The sequence below is a fragment of the Budorcas taxicolor genome, chromosome 13 (assembly GCF_023091745.1).
Source record: "Budorcas taxicolor isolate Tak-1 chromosome 13, Takin1.1, whole genome shotgun sequence".
In the NCBI taxonomy this organism is placed as follows: domain Eukaryota; kingdom Metazoa; phylum Chordata; class Mammalia; order Artiodactyla; family Bovidae; genus Budorcas; species Budorcas taxicolor.
In genome coordinates this window covers 74,231,127-74,250,921 of record NC_068922.1, presented here as the reverse complement: position 1 = coordinate 74,250,921, position 19,795 = coordinate 74,231,127, and the positions used below count along the sequence as shown (strand labels likewise).

The 19,795-nt window shown below is 48.7% G+C and overlaps 1 protein-coding gene across 1 annotated transcript; it reads right to left on the bottom strand.

Annotated features, from left to right (window-relative positions):
* Window positions 1-12,726: 12,726 nt before the first annotated feature.
* Window positions 12,727-19,429, bottom strand: WFDC2 (WAP four-disulfide core domain 2). Its single transcript, XM_052651258.1, has 4 exons — window positions 19,350-19,429; window positions 18,616-18,759; window positions 15,478-15,630; window positions 12,727-12,878 (listed from the first exon to the last, which is right to left on the bottom strand). Exons 1-3 carry the CDS (start codon window positions 19,423-19,425, stop codon window positions 15,479-15,481), a joined length of 372 nt encoding a protein of 123 aa, XP_052507218.1. The 5' UTR covers window positions 19,426-19,429; the 3' UTR covers window positions 12,727-12,878; window position 15,478.
* Between the last annotated feature and the right edge of the window lie 366 nt (window positions 19,430-19,795).

The following is a 19,795-nucleotide window of genomic DNA, read 5'->3' as shown; positions in this document are numbered from 1 at the left end:
AAAATGCCAACCCCAAGCTGGGCTGCTGACTAGGAGGCAACCATGCAGATCCAGGTCTGTCTCTTACTTCTCCAGCTCTTCGACTCCTGCCAAGGGCGAGGTTAGTATAGAACATGGGAGCTCCAAGAATAGCCTGGGAATAGGATGGGTGTGTGTGTGTAGGGGGCAGGGGGCAGCAACACAAAGTCTTGGACCAACACTTTCTAGCATGCCATTAGGAAAGACACTTCACCTCTTTGACTTTTAATTTTTTCATGTAAAGTTGAAAGTCCCAATATCTACCTTGAAGAGTAATTGCAAGGATAAAGTTGTTTACTTACAAGGAACATAAAAGGAAATTTATGCTTTTTTAACATAGAAGGAGTTTTATGTTTTCTTGTTTTTTTTTTTTTAACAAGAAACTTGTAACACTGCCTTAGATTCGTGGTTGTCCCCTCCCCACCACAACCCCATTAACAAATATTTACTGAGAACTCAGAGCCAGGTGTGTGTTAGGTGTGTAGCCTGCAGAAAAGAGTATTATGAGGTCCCTATCTTCAGAGTCTTCTTGGTCAAGGAAGGAAAAGAGTGATTGAGAGCAGCTTCCCTGATAGCTCAGTTGGTAAAGAATCCACCTGCAGTGTGGGAGACCTGGATTCGATCCCTGGGTTGGGAAGATCCCCTGGAGAAGGGAAAGACTACCCACTCCAGTACTGTGGCCTAGAGAATTCCATGGACTATACAGTCCATGGGGTTGCAAAGAGTTGGACATGACTGAACAACTTTCACTTTTCAGGGTTTACTGATGCTTTTCTATTTATCAAGCTTCCCATTGGTCATCTGTCAACCTTCAGTAAGTCTAAAATGTGCCTATTTTGTTATTTTAGTTGCTAAGTTGTGTTTGACTCTTTGGCTACTCTTGGTGGCTCGCCAGGCTCCTCAGTCCATGGGATTTCCCAGACAAGAATACTGGAATGGGTTGCCATTTTCTTCTCCAAGGGATCTTCCCGACCCAAGGATTGAACCCATGTCTCTTGTGTCTCCTGCACTGGCAGGCGGGTTCTTTACCGCTGAGTCACCAGGGAAGCCCAAAATGAGCATATACACCCATTTTACAGTATATATTTGTATATTTGAGTGTCAAAGAGATAGGTGATTTATCCAGGCTAGGAAATGATTGAGTCAAGTTCAACACTGCTCTCAGATTCAAGTTGGTCCTTGTCTCATGATCAGATATCTTTTCTAGAAAGACAGTGAGATGGGGGTGGACACCTGAGAGATCTTCCTCATCAAATCCTAGAAAATCAGACCTGGAAGGATGCTCAGAGATGGTGGAGTTCAGCTCCTTAATTTTACAAATGAAGAGATGGCAATTTGAAGACACTGAGTTGATACAATATCACGTGGTATTAACAGTAAGTGGCAGGGCTAGGACGTGCAGCCGCTTGAGTGGAAGTCTCAAGTCTCGGGTTTTCACCATATCAGGCTACTCCAAGAAATGAAAATCTCAACTGCTGTGTAGATGGAGAAGGGGCTAGGTGGACCAGGTAGGTTGAGTGGGAAGAAACACAGAGCTCAGCTATTACACACAGCCCGGCACTTGTGGCCAGGGTCATTCCCTGCCTCCACTCGCCTCTGCAAATGGAAATAAGAAGTGAGCTTCTCTCAACCACTTTCTCTCTTTAGTCAGAATGGGCATCGCAAATGTTTGCAAATATCCTATAAACACTGGCCCCTGTGCAGAATGGACCCAGCGCTGGTTTTACAACTGGAAAACTTCTGAATGTGAGTCTTTTAATTTTGGAGGTTGTTATGGTAACAGCAACAACTTTGAGAAAAAAACAGAATGTGAGGAAACCTGCAAGAAACCTGATTTTCTAATAAGAAGTCTGCCCTCCCTGGAGCCAGGCTTGCTCTAGAGCAATAGAAGCTATTTTTGTGAATGAGAAGTGCATTCCTTCACCTCCTTCTGTCTGCCATGCTCCTTTTTTTTTTTTTAAATTAATTAATGAATTAGGCTTCACCAAGTTTTAGTTTTGGTATGTGCGACTTAGTTCTTTGACTAAGAATAGAAATCGGGCCCCCTGCATTGGGAGCCACAGTCTTAGCCACTGGAATTCCAGGGAAGTCCCCCTGGTGTGTTTTTTATTTTTTTAAAAAATTTATTTATTTTTAATTAGGGGATAGTTGCTTTAAAATATTGCATTGGTTTCTCCTGTGGATCAAAATGAATCAGCCATAGGTATACATATGTCTCCACCCTCTTGAACCTCCCTCCCACTTCCCACCTCTTCCTCTTCCTCTAGGTTGTTACAGAGCCCCGGTTTGAGCTTCCTGAGTCATATAGCAAAATTCCCATCGGCTAACTAGTTTACATCTGGTATATATGTTTCCATGCTACTCTCTCCTTCCATCCCCCTCTCTCTTTCTTCCCCCGTACCCCTGTCCATAAGGCTGTTTGCTATGTCTGTGTCTCCATTGCTGCTCTGCATACAGATTCATCAGTACCATCTTTCTAGATTCCATATATACATGTTAATATATGATGTTTGTCTTTATCTTTGAATTATTTCACTCTGTATAATAAGCTCTAGATTCATTCACCTCATTAGAACTGACTCAAATGCTTTTCTTTTTATGACTGAGTAACATTCCACAGATATATGTACCACAGCTTCTTTTCCATTCATCTGTTGATGCATGTCTGGGTTGCTTCCATGTCCTAGCTATTGTAAATAGTGCTGCACTGAACACTGGGGTACATGTGTCTTTTTCAATTTTGGTTTCCTCAGGATGTATGCTGAGAAATGGGATTGCTAGGTTGTATGGTAGTTTTAGTCCTAGTTTTTAAAGGACTTTCCATACTGTCTCCCATAGTGGCTGTATCAATTTACATTCCCATCAACCGGGCAAGAGAGTTTGGTGTGTCTTTAAATTACCCACCTCTGTGCCTGAAGTTCTACAAATATTGCCAAAATGTTTAAAATCTCAAGTCTTTATTTTTAAAATATATACATACATACAAATATTAATATACTGTGGGGATTAAGAGTCATTCACACTTAGTACTGAAGAAGGAAACGGCAACCCACTCTAGTATTTTTGCCTGGAGGATCCCATGGACAGAGGAGCCTGGTGGGCTACGGTCCATGGGGTTGCAAAAAGTCAGACACGACTGAGCAACTAACACACACACACACACACACACACACACACACACACGCAGTGTGAGTTATTGCTTAGTGATTTGGAGGATAAAGGTTTTGGGGGATGGATGGTGAATTTGAAAACTTAGGGCATGGTATTGGAAGAAACCACATTAGACAAGGAAGTAGATCTTTGGGGGTAAAGATTAAATTAAATTAAATTTTATCCATAGGGACAACATTCAATTATCATCTTAAAATAACATTCCTCTGCGTATGCCTTTACTTACTTTCTCTCTTTCTCTCCTCCCCATTTCTCTCTCTCTCTCTGTATGAATTACATAGTATTTTCTATCAGGATTTTTATGTAGCATTTTACTATAACCATTTAAACATTTTTTCAGATCAGTGAATATTCTTCAGTATCATTGTTAATGGCTACACAATATTCTAACCTACAAAGCACTGTAATTTACTTAGCTAATCATCTGTGGTTAAATTGTGCTTCCAATTTTCCATTATTACAAAATAACACAAGGTTAAACATTAAGAATGATCTTTAATACCTTTGAAAAATAACATCCTGAGTGATGCCAGAAAGATGGCTGAATAAGAGGTCCCCCTCTCATATTCCTTCTGAATAATTATTTGGCATCCATCCATAGAAAAAAAATGCCTTTGTGGAAGCTTTCAGATCCAGGAAGGAGACTGTGAAGCCCAGGGCAGCCCTAGACCTGGGAGAACCATTTGAGAAGGCAGGCCCACACCCAGGTGGCTGACACAGCTATCACGGTTCCAACTGGAGACCCAGAAAGAGCTCCATACCCACGAGGACTTGGTTACAGTCCCATTTAGCTCGGTCCTGTCACCAGCACCATATGCCAAGGGACCCAGGCAGAGTCAACCTCCCCCACGCATCAGATAATAGGCATAGAGAACTAGTGAGCCCTGAACTAGCCTGTGAACTGCCTATAGCCCCTGCCTAGAAGCCCCTGGAGGAAAAGCCACCTAACTTACTCAGAGTATAGATTCTGAAAGGGCCCTAAAATAAGGTCTGTCTTATCCTGTCTGCAGTTCCATCTGCAGACAGGCCCACTGGCTTAGGGACCCAAGAGAAGACACTCCCATCTGCGACTCTGGAGATCCTAAAAGGCCCTAGACTGGGTTCCAGCCCTTTCCAGCCACAGACTGTGAGCAGTCTTGCCAGAACAGAGACTTGGCAGGAGACACATCTGTACCTTGGAAGATACAGAAAGGGCCCTAGAATTGGCTCCGGTCCTTCCAGTCAGTCGGGGAACAGTCCAGCTCAGCCAGGGACCCAGCAGGCGACACTCGTCTGTGCCTCTGGAACCAGGAATACAAACTTCAGTCTTGACTGTTGAACCTGAAAAAGTCCTGGGGCTCCATCAGCCATGGTCCAGGACCAGTGTCACCCACCCGGGGACTCTTCCAGTGACTACGCAGCAGCCCTCCCAGGGACCTGGTGGGAGCCACACCTATCTTGTACCTGGTAGTAGGCTCGCTGAATGAGGGCCTGACCTTGGACCCTAAAGCAGACCCTCTCCCAGCACCTCCCTACAGAACCAGGTTCTAGAGACAGTCTCATCCATCCAAGGACTGGACAGAATCCATGCCTACCTGAGCTCTGAAATCAAACATGCAAATCACAAACCCACTGCAGATGACCCGGTGACAGTCTCAAAACCAGTTCTAATCCAGCACAACTCTGATTCTAGTGGCAGTCCTGGCAGCCTGGGGAGCTGACAGAAAGTTCTCTCATGCCAAAACCAGTATGTCAAGACTGGAAGAGGTGTTTGTTCCTTCAAACGCAGGGACACCAACTCAAGGCCACACTAATCATGAAGAATCAAACATGGCACAACCCAAGGAGCTGGTAAAGCTCTGGTAACTGGCTCCCAAGAAATGCAGATCTCCAGTCTGCCTGTCAAAGATTGCCAAACAATCATCTTAAGGAAGCCCACTGAGGACTTCCCTGGGGAACAGTGGATAAGAATCCACCTGCCAATGCAGGGGACACAGGTTCCATCCCTGTTTGGGGAAGATTCCACATGCATTCCACAAGGCATGCACCACAACAAGTGAGAAATGGAAAATTTCCTGCCATATCAGTAAACAAGGTTGTCACAATCCCCAGCAATCCCAGTCCTCCAGATGCGAATTCCTGAGCCCTAAGGGCACCCAGGCAGGAGAGGAACACGTGCAATTCAGCCGCCATTAGGCTGCAGCCACTTCCTACGGTAAACCCTGAGGAATTTAAGATGTAAAAAACTCATGATGCTGGCCCCACATAGCTGAGATGCAAATGAAAGGAATGATTCTGTGAGTTCAGACTCTTGCATCTTCCAATACATACAAATGTGCTGAATTCCTTAACTGGGATATCTGACTTTCTTTACTTCACAAAAGTACTTCTGATGTTCAGACTACCTGCCCTTTGCTGCAAACTTCTGTATAACCTGATTCATCCCCCTGCCTTTTCGGAGCACTTCTCTCAGGGTTGCTTGAAATACTGTCTCCTGAGCTTAAGTTTTTTTTTACAAGGATGCAGTCTAGGTGTTAATGACTGACTGAGGCTGCTCTGCCATCTGAAGTTCAGCTGGGGAAGGATCCACTTCAAGCTCACTCACCTGGCCACTGGAAGGATTCAGTTCTTCAAAGGCTGCTGGCCAGGGGCCACCTTCAGCCCTTGACAGTTGGGCCTCTTCAGGGGGCAGCTCACAAACATGGCAATGGGCTTCATCAGAGCAAGCAGTGGGAAAAACCAGAACAAGTGCTGGCAAGATAGAAGTGCCAGTTGTTTGTAACTTAATCTTGGAAGTGACACTGCACTGCTCCTTAGAAACAGGTCACTAAGTCCTGCCCACATCAAGGCAGTGATTACACAAGAGCGTGAATCCTAGGAAGTGGGGATCACTGAACCACCCGAGCAGTCTGACTGCCACGGGGAGGAGGCGCTTGGCCAGAATCACACAGCAGTGACCGCTTAAAGGCTCAGTTCTTGGGAATTTTCTGGTAGTCCAGAGATTAGGACTTCACGCTTTCACTGCAGGGGACACAGGTGCGACCCCTGATTCAGGAACAAAGATCCCACAATCCATGTGGCCAAAACTAAATATATAACAAAATAAAACTTTAGAAGACTCAGTTCTTGAGTCTCCTTGCTCTCCCTTGTTCTTCTCTGATATTTGTTCACAGGTGAAAAGTTGAAGACTCCCAGTGCCTGGTTCCTATGAGTACAAATATCCAAGAGACCTTACATCACCAAGTCTGGGTGATGAGAACTGTTGTGATATAAAAGTCGCTTAGATGAAAATGTTGCAGAAAGGCGGACCCCTTCCAGGGCTTGAAACTGGGCTCTTGTCTAACACTCGGAAATGAACTGTTCGAGAAGACGCATGTGCTAACAAAGCAAGAGATTTTACTGGGAAAGGGCACCCGGGTGGAGAGCAGTAGGGTAAGGGAACCCAGGAGAACTGCTCTGCCGGGTGGCTCGCAGTCTTGGGTTTTATGGTGATGGGATTAGTTTCCGGGTGGTCTTTGGCCAATCATTCTAATTCAGAGTCTTTCCTGGTGGATGCTGGCGAGAGGGATTCTGGGAAGTGGACGGACACGCAGTGTCTCCTTTAGACCTTCCTGAACTCTTCTGGTTGGTGGTGGCTTATTAGTTCCGTATTCCTTATCAGGATCTCCTGTCATAAAACAACTCATGCAAATGGTTACTATGGTACCTGGTCAGGGTGGGCGGTTTCAATCAGTGTGCTTCCCCTAACGAAAAGATACACAGAAACTATCAAAAAGAAGAAACTACCAGGCTTCCCTGGTGGCTCAGACGGTAAAGCATCTGCCTGCAATATGGAAGACCCAGGTTCGATTCCTGGGTTGGGAAGATCCCCTGGAGAAGCAAATGGCAATCTACTCCAGCACTTTTCCCTGTAAAATCCCATGGATGGAGGAGCCTCATAGGCTACAGTCCATGGGGTCACAAAGAGTCGGACACGACTGAGCGACTTCACTTTCACTTTCACCTTCACCAGAAGACCAGTGAGTGCCAGATAAGCTACAGGGGCACTGGAAACAACACTCTTGGCGTGGTGTTGAGATCTTGCTAAATTTCTTAATCCACATATGCTGGAGGAAAATCTTTCAAATGAACAAGTTCCACAAGCCTTAAAAAAACTTCCTGAGAAGAATGAAAGAGAACAATTCAGGAGCATACATTAATACAGATTTATAACATGCTTTTATCAGTTAACAAGATCAGGTGAAAATTTTCCTATATCGTTAAATATTCTTCAGAACCGTTCAAAGGGGTAGAGCTTTCTTGTTATGGCTCGATGATCATTGATTTAATCAAACTTCTTTGATTAACTATTAAGGGAGATTACAATTTCTCAATATAATAAGTAATGCTGTATGGACTTCTCTGGTGGCCCAGCAGTTAAGAATTCACCTTGCAATGCAGGGGACTTTGGTTAAATTCCTGGTCAGGAAACTGAGACCACACGCCTCTGAGCAACTGAGAGCACGTGTCACAGCTCGAGAGTCCATGCACCGCCATGAAGGATTCTGCATGATGCAACGAAGATCCAGTGCAGCCAAATACATAAATAAATATTAAGAAAATTAAGTAATGGTACACTTCACAAGGATAATAAATCACTGTGAGCATTTCGAACTATTTAGTTAGGATAGATTATAAGAAGGAGCCCCTTTCCCTTTGGGTCACAGAAACATGCATTTTAAAATCTTTCAATACATAATACCGTCTATTAAAATTTTCATAATTGCCACTTATGAAACACTTATGATAGGTCAGGAACCAAGTTAAGTGCTTTACATATACACTCTCCTTTAATATTTCCAACAGCCCAAAGAGGAAGATTCTATTAATATCTATATCTTACAAATGAGGAAGCTGAAAGTCAGAAAGATAAATGACTTGATTCAAACAGCAAACTGACAAGGAGTAAAGCTGGTGTTTGAATTGAAGTGGGACTCTAGGACCCATATTCTTTTTCTTTTTTTCCGCTATGACCATGCAGCATGTCGGATCGTAGTTCCCCAATCAGGGATTGAACCTGCATCCCCTGCGTTGGAAGCATGGAGTCTTAACCCTGGAACCCATATTCTTAACCTGTTTGCTTTCATTAAAGTTCAGCTCTACTGTGTGAGCAGCCCAGTCCTTGCTTACCTCTCCATCCCATAAAATTCCCTGATCTCTCCATATGGACTATGCAAGGATATTCTGGGCCTGCCTGCTTCTACCTTTTGATGGTTATATTTTGTGGGCTCTTGAAAGCTGGGATGTTGCGTTACACATTTCTGCACCCAACCAAGAGAGGTGGCGTGTGTACAGAGTAAATACTCTACAAGTACCTATTGATTCGTTTTGTAAAAATTACACTGTGGAGGAAAGGAGGGGCCTGGGATTTATTTTTCAGAGGTAAAGTTTTAAGCTCTCAGTCAGTCCTACAATTCTTGTCATCTTTGAATTCCGTGATTCTTGTCATCTCTGAATTATGGAAGAAAGGAAAGAAGGAAGAAAATGAAGGAGGGAGAGAGAAGCAGTGTTAATCAAAGAAGAGGCAACTCACACCTGGGAATTCTCATTTTGCAAACTGTTTTAAAACTGCAGACAATGAATCAAGAACTGTGAGGATGGAGCCCAGAAAAAATCATGAAAAGAAACTCAAGAGTGAAAGCCTCCACCCACTATCAAAGGAACTCCAAAGAAAGGACAGAAACCCACTAGGGATGACTCTTATCCTCTGAACTATGATAAAAGTGGAAAGGAAATGCAGAATGTGATATCTAGGTGCTAGTTGTCTCAAGCAATAAACCCAAACCAGAGGATAAAGCCATAATACATAAGATCAAAAGATTAGGGAATTCCCTGGTGGTTCAGGGGTTAGGATTCTGAGCTTTCACTGCTGAGGGCCTGGGTTCAACCCCTGGTCTGGGAATGCATGGCATGGCCAAAACAAACAAACAAAAAACAGCATAGAAACACCAAGATGACCTTACAAGTATACCACAGCTGAACCAGACAAGATCAATGGAGAACTAACCCTGAGATAAGCATGAACATGCTTAACTTGTACATTAATATGTTGAGAGGTTTATCTATTTCAAACTAGAGTCTCCAGCCCACCAACAGAGATCATGAGTGAACCAATGTAGAAAATTCAACCCGGTGTGTCTGTGTATATTGCTACCTGGAGGTTGGTTAAAGGAGGGTCCTGTGGGCACCATCCAGGCCACTTGGAACTCGGCCTGCAGAATGAACCAGCCTTCCATCAGTGAGGGGTTGTTGTTTTCAGACTGCAAAGGGCGGCTGCCTTCCATGGTCTGTTCCCCTGGTGGTGCCAAGATTCTAACCATAACCCTAAACCTAATCGTAGCCGTAATAAACCACAGGCTTTGGATCGTTCATCTGGTGAAAAATCTCCAGAGGGCTGTTCAAGATGTGAAGCTTGCAATAATGAGGGCGGGGGGTACAGTAGCTCTAGGGGGTTCCACCTTTTATATAATAAGCTCAACCCAGTAGGCTTGGTTTGGCTGGGCACTGGGCTTCTGTGGGGTTGATATCCCATCTGTAGGGGATACACAGAGACTTCTGGGTCCAGGACCTCAATGCTCTGCAGGCAGGACCTTCAAATGCTATGCTTTTCTGTGACTGAAGGGGGCGCTGCAGCTCCCCCCAAGTACCATCTATAATAGCTAAAGAAACCAGATACTCCCCAGATTGCAGCTATGAATGGATGACTAACAGCGTCGTCAGCCATCGCTGTTTTTATGTTTTCCTAACCCCCTCACTTTTGATCAACTGGGTAAACGTGGTCATGGGGCAGGAGGGGGAATATTTGTTGTGTTTGCAATGTGATTACTTCGTGAGCTAATTTCCCAAAGCTCCATCAATAGACAGGACATGCAGAACTACACAGGAGTCATAGGAGCCGCCATGGCCGGTACAGCCTTAGCTCCCAGGGCATTAGGGCTGACAGTTTGGAGGTCTCATACATATTAGTAGCTGAAGAGGCAAAAAAAAAAGTCATTTCTTCCATGTCCTTTTGGGTTGCCTAACTGCTCTCTCTGTTTCCACATCGCCCCCAAAGTCGATTCTTAAATTTAATTTTGGCTGTGCTGGGCATCTCATTGAGGGGGGCTTTTCTTTAAGGTGCCTGGACTCTACAGTGGGGGGTCTGCAGTTGTGGGATGTGGGCTCACTAGCTCCAAGGCATGTGCGATCTTCCCAGACTAGGGATGGAACATGTGTCCCTTGCATGGCAGGAGGATTCTTAACCACTGGACCACCAGGAAAGTCCCACAGTCTAGTCAGAAGGATCTTTTTCAAATGTAAGATGACGTTGTCCTGCTGCTCAAACCCCCACCAGAGGTCCTAAATTCCTCAGAATAAGAGGCAAAGTCTTTGTAGTGACCACAGGGCCCTCCGTAATCTGTGCCCACATACCTCTCTATCTCCCCTGGTGCTCCTGACCCCTCACCATTCCAGCCATGATCCTTAAGCACCCTGAGCACACTCTGACCTCAGGTTCTCAGCACTAGAAATTTCCTCGGTCTGGACAGCTCTTTCCATGGATTTCACATGGCTCCTGTCCTTCTTCACTTAGTTCATGGCTTGAATGACACCTTAGGAAAGACCTTCCCTGAATACGCTCTGCAAAGCAACTGCCCCGTCCTCTCCCCATCCCCTGGACCCACTAGTCATCTTACTCATCTTTATAGTTTGCTAACATCTTGCCACCTCCTGACATGTTATCCTTGTTTCATTCACTTATTTGTTCTCCCCCCACACACACACATTCACACACGCATACACCACACACCTCCTTGATCTCAAATCCGGCCCATCTAGAACAGAACATATAGTTAAAAGCTCGAAAAGTATTCCCCACATGAGCAATACCTCTGCTTACGCTGTTCCTCAGGCAGGGCTGTCCTCTACTGGTCTGGCTTCAGAACTTCACTTTTAAGCTCTGGCTCCCTCAAATGTAGCTTTCTATTATCCCACCAACCTCAACCTGCCCTTTGCTGCAGAGCAGATATTTGTTTTTGCATCAGTTTTACCGTACAGAGCCCTCTAGACTGGAGGTGGGGTTTAGAGACAACAGCAAGGCAGCCTGTTGTTGGAGATGGGAGGTCAGTGCAAGAAGAATCCCTGCCTTGCGCTCTGGAAGGCTGGCAGATAACCAGGATTCTGGCCCTGGGAGCCAGGAGATGGAGAGAATAAATAAATATAGAAAGAAGGGATAGAGAGAAGGGGATAAAGAGAACGGTACAGGATAGAGGGAGTGAACTTGAGCTCTAACTTGGAAAGAAGATACAAGAAACTGATAGCATTCATGGTCTCCACAGAAAACAACAGAATAGGGACTTGTCTGATGTTCTGCTGGCTAAGATTTTGCTTTCCAATGCAGAAGGTGTGGGTTCCATCCCTGGTTGGGGAACTAAGATCCCACATGTTGCTGCCAGAAAACCAAATCATAAAACAGAAGCAATGCTTACCACAGATTTTTCCAAAAAGGAATTCTTGAAGAAAAACAGAACAAAGTGGCTGGGGGTGGAGGAAGGGCGTCAAGGGTGAACGATGTTTCATTGTCTATTCTTTTCTTTTTTCGGAGTATAATTGCTTTAGAATGTTGAGTTAGTTTCTCCTGTACAATGGAGTAAATCAGCTCTATGTATGTTTATATCTTTTTATATATCACCTCCCTCTCCCCCCATCCCAAGCTGTCTAGGCCATAGTTGGGCTCTGAAGCATGTGGAATCCAACCCTGGTCTCCTGCACTGGCAGGCAGATTCTTTCCCACTGAGCCACCAGGGAAGCCTGGCTGTTTATTTTAAAGAAGATGTGGTACATACGTTGTATATCCTTTTTTTACCTTTTGAATTGTGATCCATGTAAGTGTTATTTCTACAAAATAACAGCTTGATTAAAACAAAAACAAAAACCTACAACAAATCACCCTGACTTTGTTACCTTCTTTCTGTGTGGCCCCAAGCAAGTAACTTGGCTGAGACCCGTCTGTAACACCGGCTCAATAGTTGAGACCCAAGAGCTTAGTTGCTCCATGGCACGTGGGATCTTCCCAGATGAGGGATCCAATCCAGGTCTCCTGCATTGCAGGCAGATTCTTTACCATTGAGCCACCAAGGAAGCCCTTATCACAATCTGAGGGCTATTTGCGGGATTCAGGAGATCTTACAAGTGAATCTCCCAGCCGTGTGTCAGGCACACGGTACCTGCTGCTGATGTCAGAACTCCCAGCAACTCTGGAAGGATTCCAGCATCTCTGAGACCCAGTTCTCTCCTCCATCACTCTGGGAGAATAACCTGCATCTGCACAGGGCTGGTGGGTGGATTAACAGGGGAAGGGGCTCGGCACACAGAGCCCTGAGTTACCTTCACCGTGTCACCGTGTCGCAGCTCGTCTCTTCTCTCACTCTGCCTGGACGATCTGGTGGCCACGCCCACTCCCGCCTCCCCAGCCCGCGGTTGCAGGCAGGAATGGAATGTGCCCGGAATTATAACAGAGGCCACAGGCCCGCCAGTGCTGGAAGCAGTCACTTTATTGGTTGGAAAAAGAAGCAGCTGTGGTCAGCTCACGAGGGAGGGAAGAGGCCAGGAAGGGAGGAGGGCAGCTGGGCTGGAGCCAGACAGGGCCAGGCAGGACTGCTGCTCCGTCAGTCCACAGGCTGCGGTGGCTGGAGCTGGAGGAAGAAAATCATAATAATACCATCAACAACAGCACCCGGGACACTAGACAAGAGTGCTTGCAGCTTAAATTCTGATCCAAAGCTCCTCCCACTCCATCACATCCCCCGCTACCTTCCTACCCGCTGTCCCCCAGCAAAGCCTCACTTTCTCGAGGCCCTGGGGCTCTGCTGGCATTTTTCTGAAGGTCCCAGACTCACCTCTTCTGCTCTGACCATCCCAGGATACACCTGGGTATACCATGGTCCTGACTGACCGCTGTGATCATTCATGAGGGGTCACTGTCATTTATCTCCCTAAGAATCCTTCCACCTGTCAGAGCTGAAATCTGAACCTAGGTCTTCCTGACTGCAATGCCAGCCCATGCTGTTGGTACCCATGGAGGCAAGAGGCAGCTGGCATCACTGGAGAGCTCTGGGCCCTGGGGAGACCGTGCTTCCCTTTCAGGCACTGAATTAGCAACCATGGGTTCTTGGTTATGTCCTCCCCTCTCTCTAGGTCTCAGTCTTCACATCTGAACAATAGGTTACATCAGGGACCTGCCAGTCTGTTGACTGAGAGCTTATCAACAGCAGCGCATGATTAGAAATGAGATTACAACCAGGGGGCTTGCTTGTCCCGTTCCCTCCATCTGGAACAGCTTGCCTACCACTGTACTTCATGAGACTACCGACATTTCACTCATCCTTCAGGACTGGCTCAGAACCCTGCTCCCTCCTTCCCCCACCATAACCTGGCTGAGCTTTCCTCCTGTGTTCTTACCATACCCAGCCCAGCCGTCCACTGCCGCATTGATTATAGGCATTGGGAGTGTCTGTCCAACTGTCGGCCTCAGTCACCTGGCTGCAAACTCGGTGAGGAAGGGCAGCCGTCACCTTCTCTCCCAGCACATGGCACAGTGCTGGATCCCTCAATGGGCTGAAGATGCATGTGCTTTGGGTTTTGTTTCTCTGTCTCTTCTTTTTTTTTTTTAATCTTTATGTATTTATTCATTTGGCTGCACTGGGTCTGAGTTGCAGCATGTGGGATCTATTTCCTTGACCAGGGATCGAACCCAGGCCTCCTGCATTGGGAGCTCAGACTCTTAGCCACGGAACCACCAGGGAAGTCCCTCTGTTTACTTTCTTATGCTTGCTGTGAGACTTAATATTGTTTTATTTTTAATTATCTGTGGGGAAAGAGAGGCTCCATGATCTTATCTTTAGGCACGAGAACCACTCACAGCAGGTGAATGTAGCCCTGTCGGCCACAGAGTAAGTGCACAAGTGAAGGGGAAAACGAGTAAATCTCACAGCCCAAATAATCAGCAAGTATTGTCCCATCCACCTTCATGTATGTCCAAACTCAGCCTCTTAGGTCACCTGGTCCATCACCTCCCACCTGGCCTCTTGCAGGAGCCTCTTAGCTGGTCTCCCTGCTTATGCTATTGCCCCCTCTAGGGTCTCCACACAACAGCCGGAGCAATCCTTTTAAATTCAGGTCAAGATCATGTCCATTTCCAAGGGCCCAACATCTCTGGCTCAAGACCAAAGTCCTGGACTTTCCTGGTGGTCCAGTGGTTAAGAATCTGCCTGCCAATACAGGGGACCTGGGTCCGATCCCTGGTCCAGGAAGATTCCACATGCCGCAGAGCAACTAAGACCGTGTGCTACAACTACTGAGCCTGCGTGCTGCAATTACTGAAGCCTGGTTGCCTAGAGCCTGGGCTCTGCAACAACAGAAGCCACCACAATGAGCAACCTGTGCAACACAACACAGAGTAGCCCCAGCTTGCTGCAACCAGAGAAAGCCTGTGCATAGCAGTGAAGACCCAGTGCAGCCATAAATAAACAAAATGCCTCTCTGACCCTCTCCTCTATTGCCCTCTTTTTGATCATAGGCTCCAGACTTCAGGCTTTTCCTGAAACACACCAGGGGTTCCACTGCTGCATATCTGCTGCCCCCACTGGTCATAACAGTCTCTCTGAAAGCTCCCAGTTCCTTCCATCATCTCCAACAAGTTTGTTGAAAAGATGCCTTTTGGAAGGTCCTGTGATAAAACTGCAACACAGCTCCCTGATGTTCCCCATCCCTACTCCGAAACCTCCTTCTGTTTTCTTTTTCTCCAGGTCACTTATTTCCTGCTAACATTTTACAGGGAGTGAAGGTGTTGAAGGTGTCAGTCGCTCAGTCGCGCCCGACTCTTTGCGACCCCATGGACTGCAGCCTATCAGGCTCCTCTGTCCATGGGATTTTCCAGGCAAGTATACTTGAGTGGTTTGCCATTTCCTTCTCAAGAGGATCTTCCCAACCCAGGGACTGAACCCCGGTCTCCTGCACTGCAGGCAGGTTCTATACCAACTGAGCTGCCAGGGCGGTGCACTGCTCTAGGTGCTGTAGAGATAAATTTTTGTTGGGTTTGTTTACTCATGGAGCATCCCAGCACCTAGAGCAGTGCACCATCCGTGACAGATGCTCAGTGACTGTCTGTTGAGCGGATGAGAACAAATCAAAGGATGGATAAGGGAATAGCACTGTGTTAGCTCAGGGGCTCCTTTTCAGCCTCCTGCAGAGGTTGTCACATCTGGGTATCAATGTATCCCTCAGGGCACCTACCTCAGAAGACAGGGGTGACACAGGACACTTTCCCGCAACCATTGAGGCAGCATTTCAACAGGTCAGAACACTGGCTGTCCACCTGGCACTGGTCCCGGCAGAGGCCGAGCTGGGGGAAGGCGATGTCCACCTTAGGGCATGAGCCCTTCTTCTCTGGGTAGAAAAAGGAGTAAGAGGTGGTGAGCAGAGCGGAGGCAGGTGGCTGCACACGTCTCCACAGCATGTCTGCCCACCTGGATTCACAAATAAGACAGCTGCTTGTCTGAGCGAATCTCAGGGGGCTTGGAAGGTCGTCTGCAACCTCCCTTCCTCCTGTTCTCTCCTCGCAGGGGTTTTGAGATCACTGGACTCCAGTGTGAGTCCCAGCTCCGCCTTCTCCTAACTTTGTGGCCTCAGGAGGGAAATCCCCCAGAGCCCTGTGTCTTCAGGTGTCAGATGAGATCAGCGCTGACCACACCACAGGGTTATTATGGAAGCAACAGAGGCAGCGGACTTCTCCCTGAGAAGTCAACGTCCTTGGTAGCAATAATAATGATGATGAGCAAAGGCAGCCGTTAACACTTAGTTCCTTCTAAGTAGCAGGCATTATCTGAAGCTTGCAACATTTATTAACTCATCTAATCCTCAGGATAATCCTAGAACCTGGGACAAGGAGCTGTAACTATTTTCTCATGTTGCAGATGAGGAAATTGAGTCAACAAGAAGTTAAATAATTTGCTTTAAGTCAAACAGGGTAGAGACAGGATTTGAACCCAGGAAACTGGCTTCAAGTCTGTGCACCATGCATTCTGTTGCTTTGTAAGCAGTAAACCATAATGCCCATGTCAGGGTGATGCACCCACAACGCCTTCACTCCCGTATACTCACTCCTAGTTACAACCAGGTGGAACCAAGGTCCCCTCTACACTCTCACTCTAACACCCAGAGAAGCATTCTTCCACTAGTGCACACACACACACACAAACCACAGAGATGTGCCAATTAACAAGTTCTTAGTGCAAATCCATTTTGTCCTTTAATTTTCACATCAAACCTCTCTTCTGTAGGGGATATTTCTACTGTATTCTTATTACAGCGGAGGAAAATAAACCCAGAGACGTGAAGGCATCACCCAACATCACGCTGCTGACCAGAAGTAAAACCAAGACCTGAGCCCAGCCTTTCAATGTCCACAGACACACACAGACACACACACATACACCCTGTGTTCCACTCCAGGCTCAAGGAGGAGGGAGCTGGGCTCAGTGCCCAGAAGCCCCAGGAGCAAGTCCAGTCAAACATCAAGCAGGCACAGAGCTGGGTGATGAGCTGAGAGGACACAGGTGGCTGCCTGCCTGCACAGAGACACCCTTTCCCTGGAGAAGGGCAGGACCTCTCAATACTGAGTTGCCCCAGGACAGAAGGGCATCAGGAGCCCGTGACTCACCAAACAAGCCACTGTGAGTGGAGGGTCTACTCTCTCATGAGACATCTCACGTGTACCATTTCATTTAGCCTCATGTCAGTCCTATAACATCTGTGATTCTCATCCCATTATGTCAAGGAGAAAGCAGAGGCTCAGAGAGGTGAAGCCACTTGCTCAGGACACACAACCTGCAGATGGTACAATGAAGATTCTGATCCAGGAGACCCTCTGTCCCTGCCCCTCTTCCTACCTCAGTCTATCTGAGACCAGGGAGCAGCAGAGACTCCCCCAAGCAGAAACTCCTCTTTTCGCCCTACTCACCTCTCATCTGTCTGTCTTTCTCTGCCAATGTCCTCCTCTCCTGGTTTTCCTCACTTTGGTCCAGGTTAGAGTACTCTTGCCTGGACAATCCCATGGGTGGAGGAGCCTGGTAGGCTGCAGTCCATGGGGTCGCTCGGGGTTGGACACGACTGAGCGACTTCACTTTCATTTTTCACTTTCATGTATTGGAGAAGGAAATGGCAACCCACTCCAGTGTTCTTGCCTGGAGAATCCCAGGGACGGGGGAGCCTGGTGGGCTGCCATCTATGGGGTCGCACAGAGTCGGACACGACTTAAGTGACTTAGCAGTAGCAGCAGCAGTAGAGATCCCCAGATCCACAAGCCCCCCTGACAGGCTGTTCCTCCCTCCAGCTCCCACCACCCTGCTCTGACTGAGGTCTCTGATTACAGGCCTTCCTGGCCCTGCAGGCATCTTCAGAGAAATCACAGGGAGGGAGCATCACAGAGACTTTCTCTCTGGGTAAAGACCAGCGATCCCAACACAGTGGGATCGGGTCATATCCTGGCTTCTGGTCCTCAGTTTTTCCCTCTGAAAAACAAGATGCTCAGAGTCCAAGCTGTTTCAGACCCCTTCCTGCTCAGGTAAGGAGTCCCTAGGACCTGCGGGACAGTCTTGAGCTCCAGCAAGTGCTCTCTATGAAGGGTAAGCTTCACACACACTCTCTCTCTCAGTCTTCAGAGCAGAAGAGAGGGTGTTAAGAGGAGGAAGGGGGAGGGCTGCTCAGGATGGGGTCCTGACTTTCCTCAAGCCACTCAGACAAAAAAGGGACCCCCTGTGTTATGAGTCCTGTCCAGCCAGGGATGGCAGTGTGACCTTGGACAAGAAGCTTTCTCTCTTTTTGCAGCTTGCATCACATCTTTAAGATGGGCGGAATGCTCTCCTAAACCTGGAAAGCCTCCATCTGGACAGAGGAATTTGGGGAGTCCGGGCCAGTAGGCATCCCAAAGCCTTCCCCCAGGGCTGGGGAAGCCACAGGAAAGGGGTTCTGGCACGGGAGCGAGTCCCAGACTTTGGGACCCAGCCCATTGGACAGCCCAGGGCTGCCCCGCGGCTAAACCCCCTGCCAGGAGGAAGCTTCGACCCTGGCGCCCAGATCTCAGGGAACAATGGTCCGGAACCACGTCCCCGCGGTGCGTCCCGGAAGTCCGTCATGCACCAGAGCGATGAATCTGGCTGGGAATGGGGGACCTCCCTTCCCCTCGGCGGCATGTCAGCGACTCTTCGGTCTCCCAGGGGCCGCGGGAGGGAGAGCACGGGCTGATCCGGTTCCAGCCACCTCGACCTGGTCCTGGACCCCTGGGTCGGTCGCGCTGGTGTGCCCGGAACGGGGCGCTCCCTTCTCCCGCACCCCCGCTGCCCCGCCCCGGCCCGCGAGGGTCCCCCAAGTTACCATTAGGCATCTGGCAGACGGTGGCGCAGCCGGCCTGGCAGCACTTAAGGTTGTCGTTACAGTCCTCATCCGAGACGCACGCCTTCGTGCAGTTCGCCTCACCCTCCAGCTCGGGACACACACCCGGCTTCTCTGTGCCTGCGCCTGGGAGGTGGACGGGTAGTGGGGGACCCGGGCCCGCTCTCAGAGGATGCCCACCTCGTGTCTGATGGCCTCCAATCTCAATCCCCCCGCCGGAATTCTGAGTCTCGGCCCCTAGGCCCCGCCCTAACTGTCTTCAGAGAGCCCCACCTCCAGGGACGGGGTCCTCCAATACCTGGGAGGACAGGAGGGACCAAACCCTTGGCCTCTGAGCCTTCAATTTTGGGAGACCCCAGCCCAACTGAGCGTCTAGGAGCTTCCGATGTCCCGCCAGAGGGTCCCCGCCACTGGCCATTGCATCTCCAAGATCAGCAAAGAACCTCCCCACCCCCGCCGTCCCCGCCCCATCCTAGGCATAAGGGGCAGTTTTCAGTGGCCTCCGCGCACCCCCAGCACACTGGACCACACATCTGAAGCCCAAGGGCTACCGCCTTCAGAGCACCAGGGATCCCCACATTTTAGTCTGCAGGGGACTCCCCACTTCCGCCATGGGGAATCCTCACTGCTCGGAGAGGCTAGGCTCCTGCCGGGCTCCGTTCCTGCGCTCCTGGTTCGGCCCCTCTGGGCACCCAGCCTTTCCCCGCCCCACTCACCTGTGACCGGGGGGAGGCCCAGAAGCAGGCCAAGGAGGAGGGCGGCGAGGAGCGGACCGAGGCGGCAGGCAGGCATGGTGCTCGCCAGGGCGGGGTGCGGGAATGAGGCGCCGCCAGGAAGATTTAACTGGGTTCCTGGGGGGCGTGGGGGTAGGGGCGGGGCTGAACCCTTGCGGGTAGAGGGCTCAGCACACAAGGCAGGCGGGCAGACTGCCACCTCCTGTCATTTCACAATCTCCCAGGATCAGGTGTCACTCTGGCCCCAGTGGGAACCAGGAACCTAAGCGGCTTCCTGGCCGGGTGCAGCTGGTCGCACCCGGACCCTTGTCCCCTCCCCTCTCCTCACCTCCCTCTGGGCCCTGGGGGCAGGGCAGCAGGAGGCCAAGGCTAGACCCAGGAGTCCCGGGATCCCATTCCAAGACCCAGGGGTCTCCCTGTGATGCCCA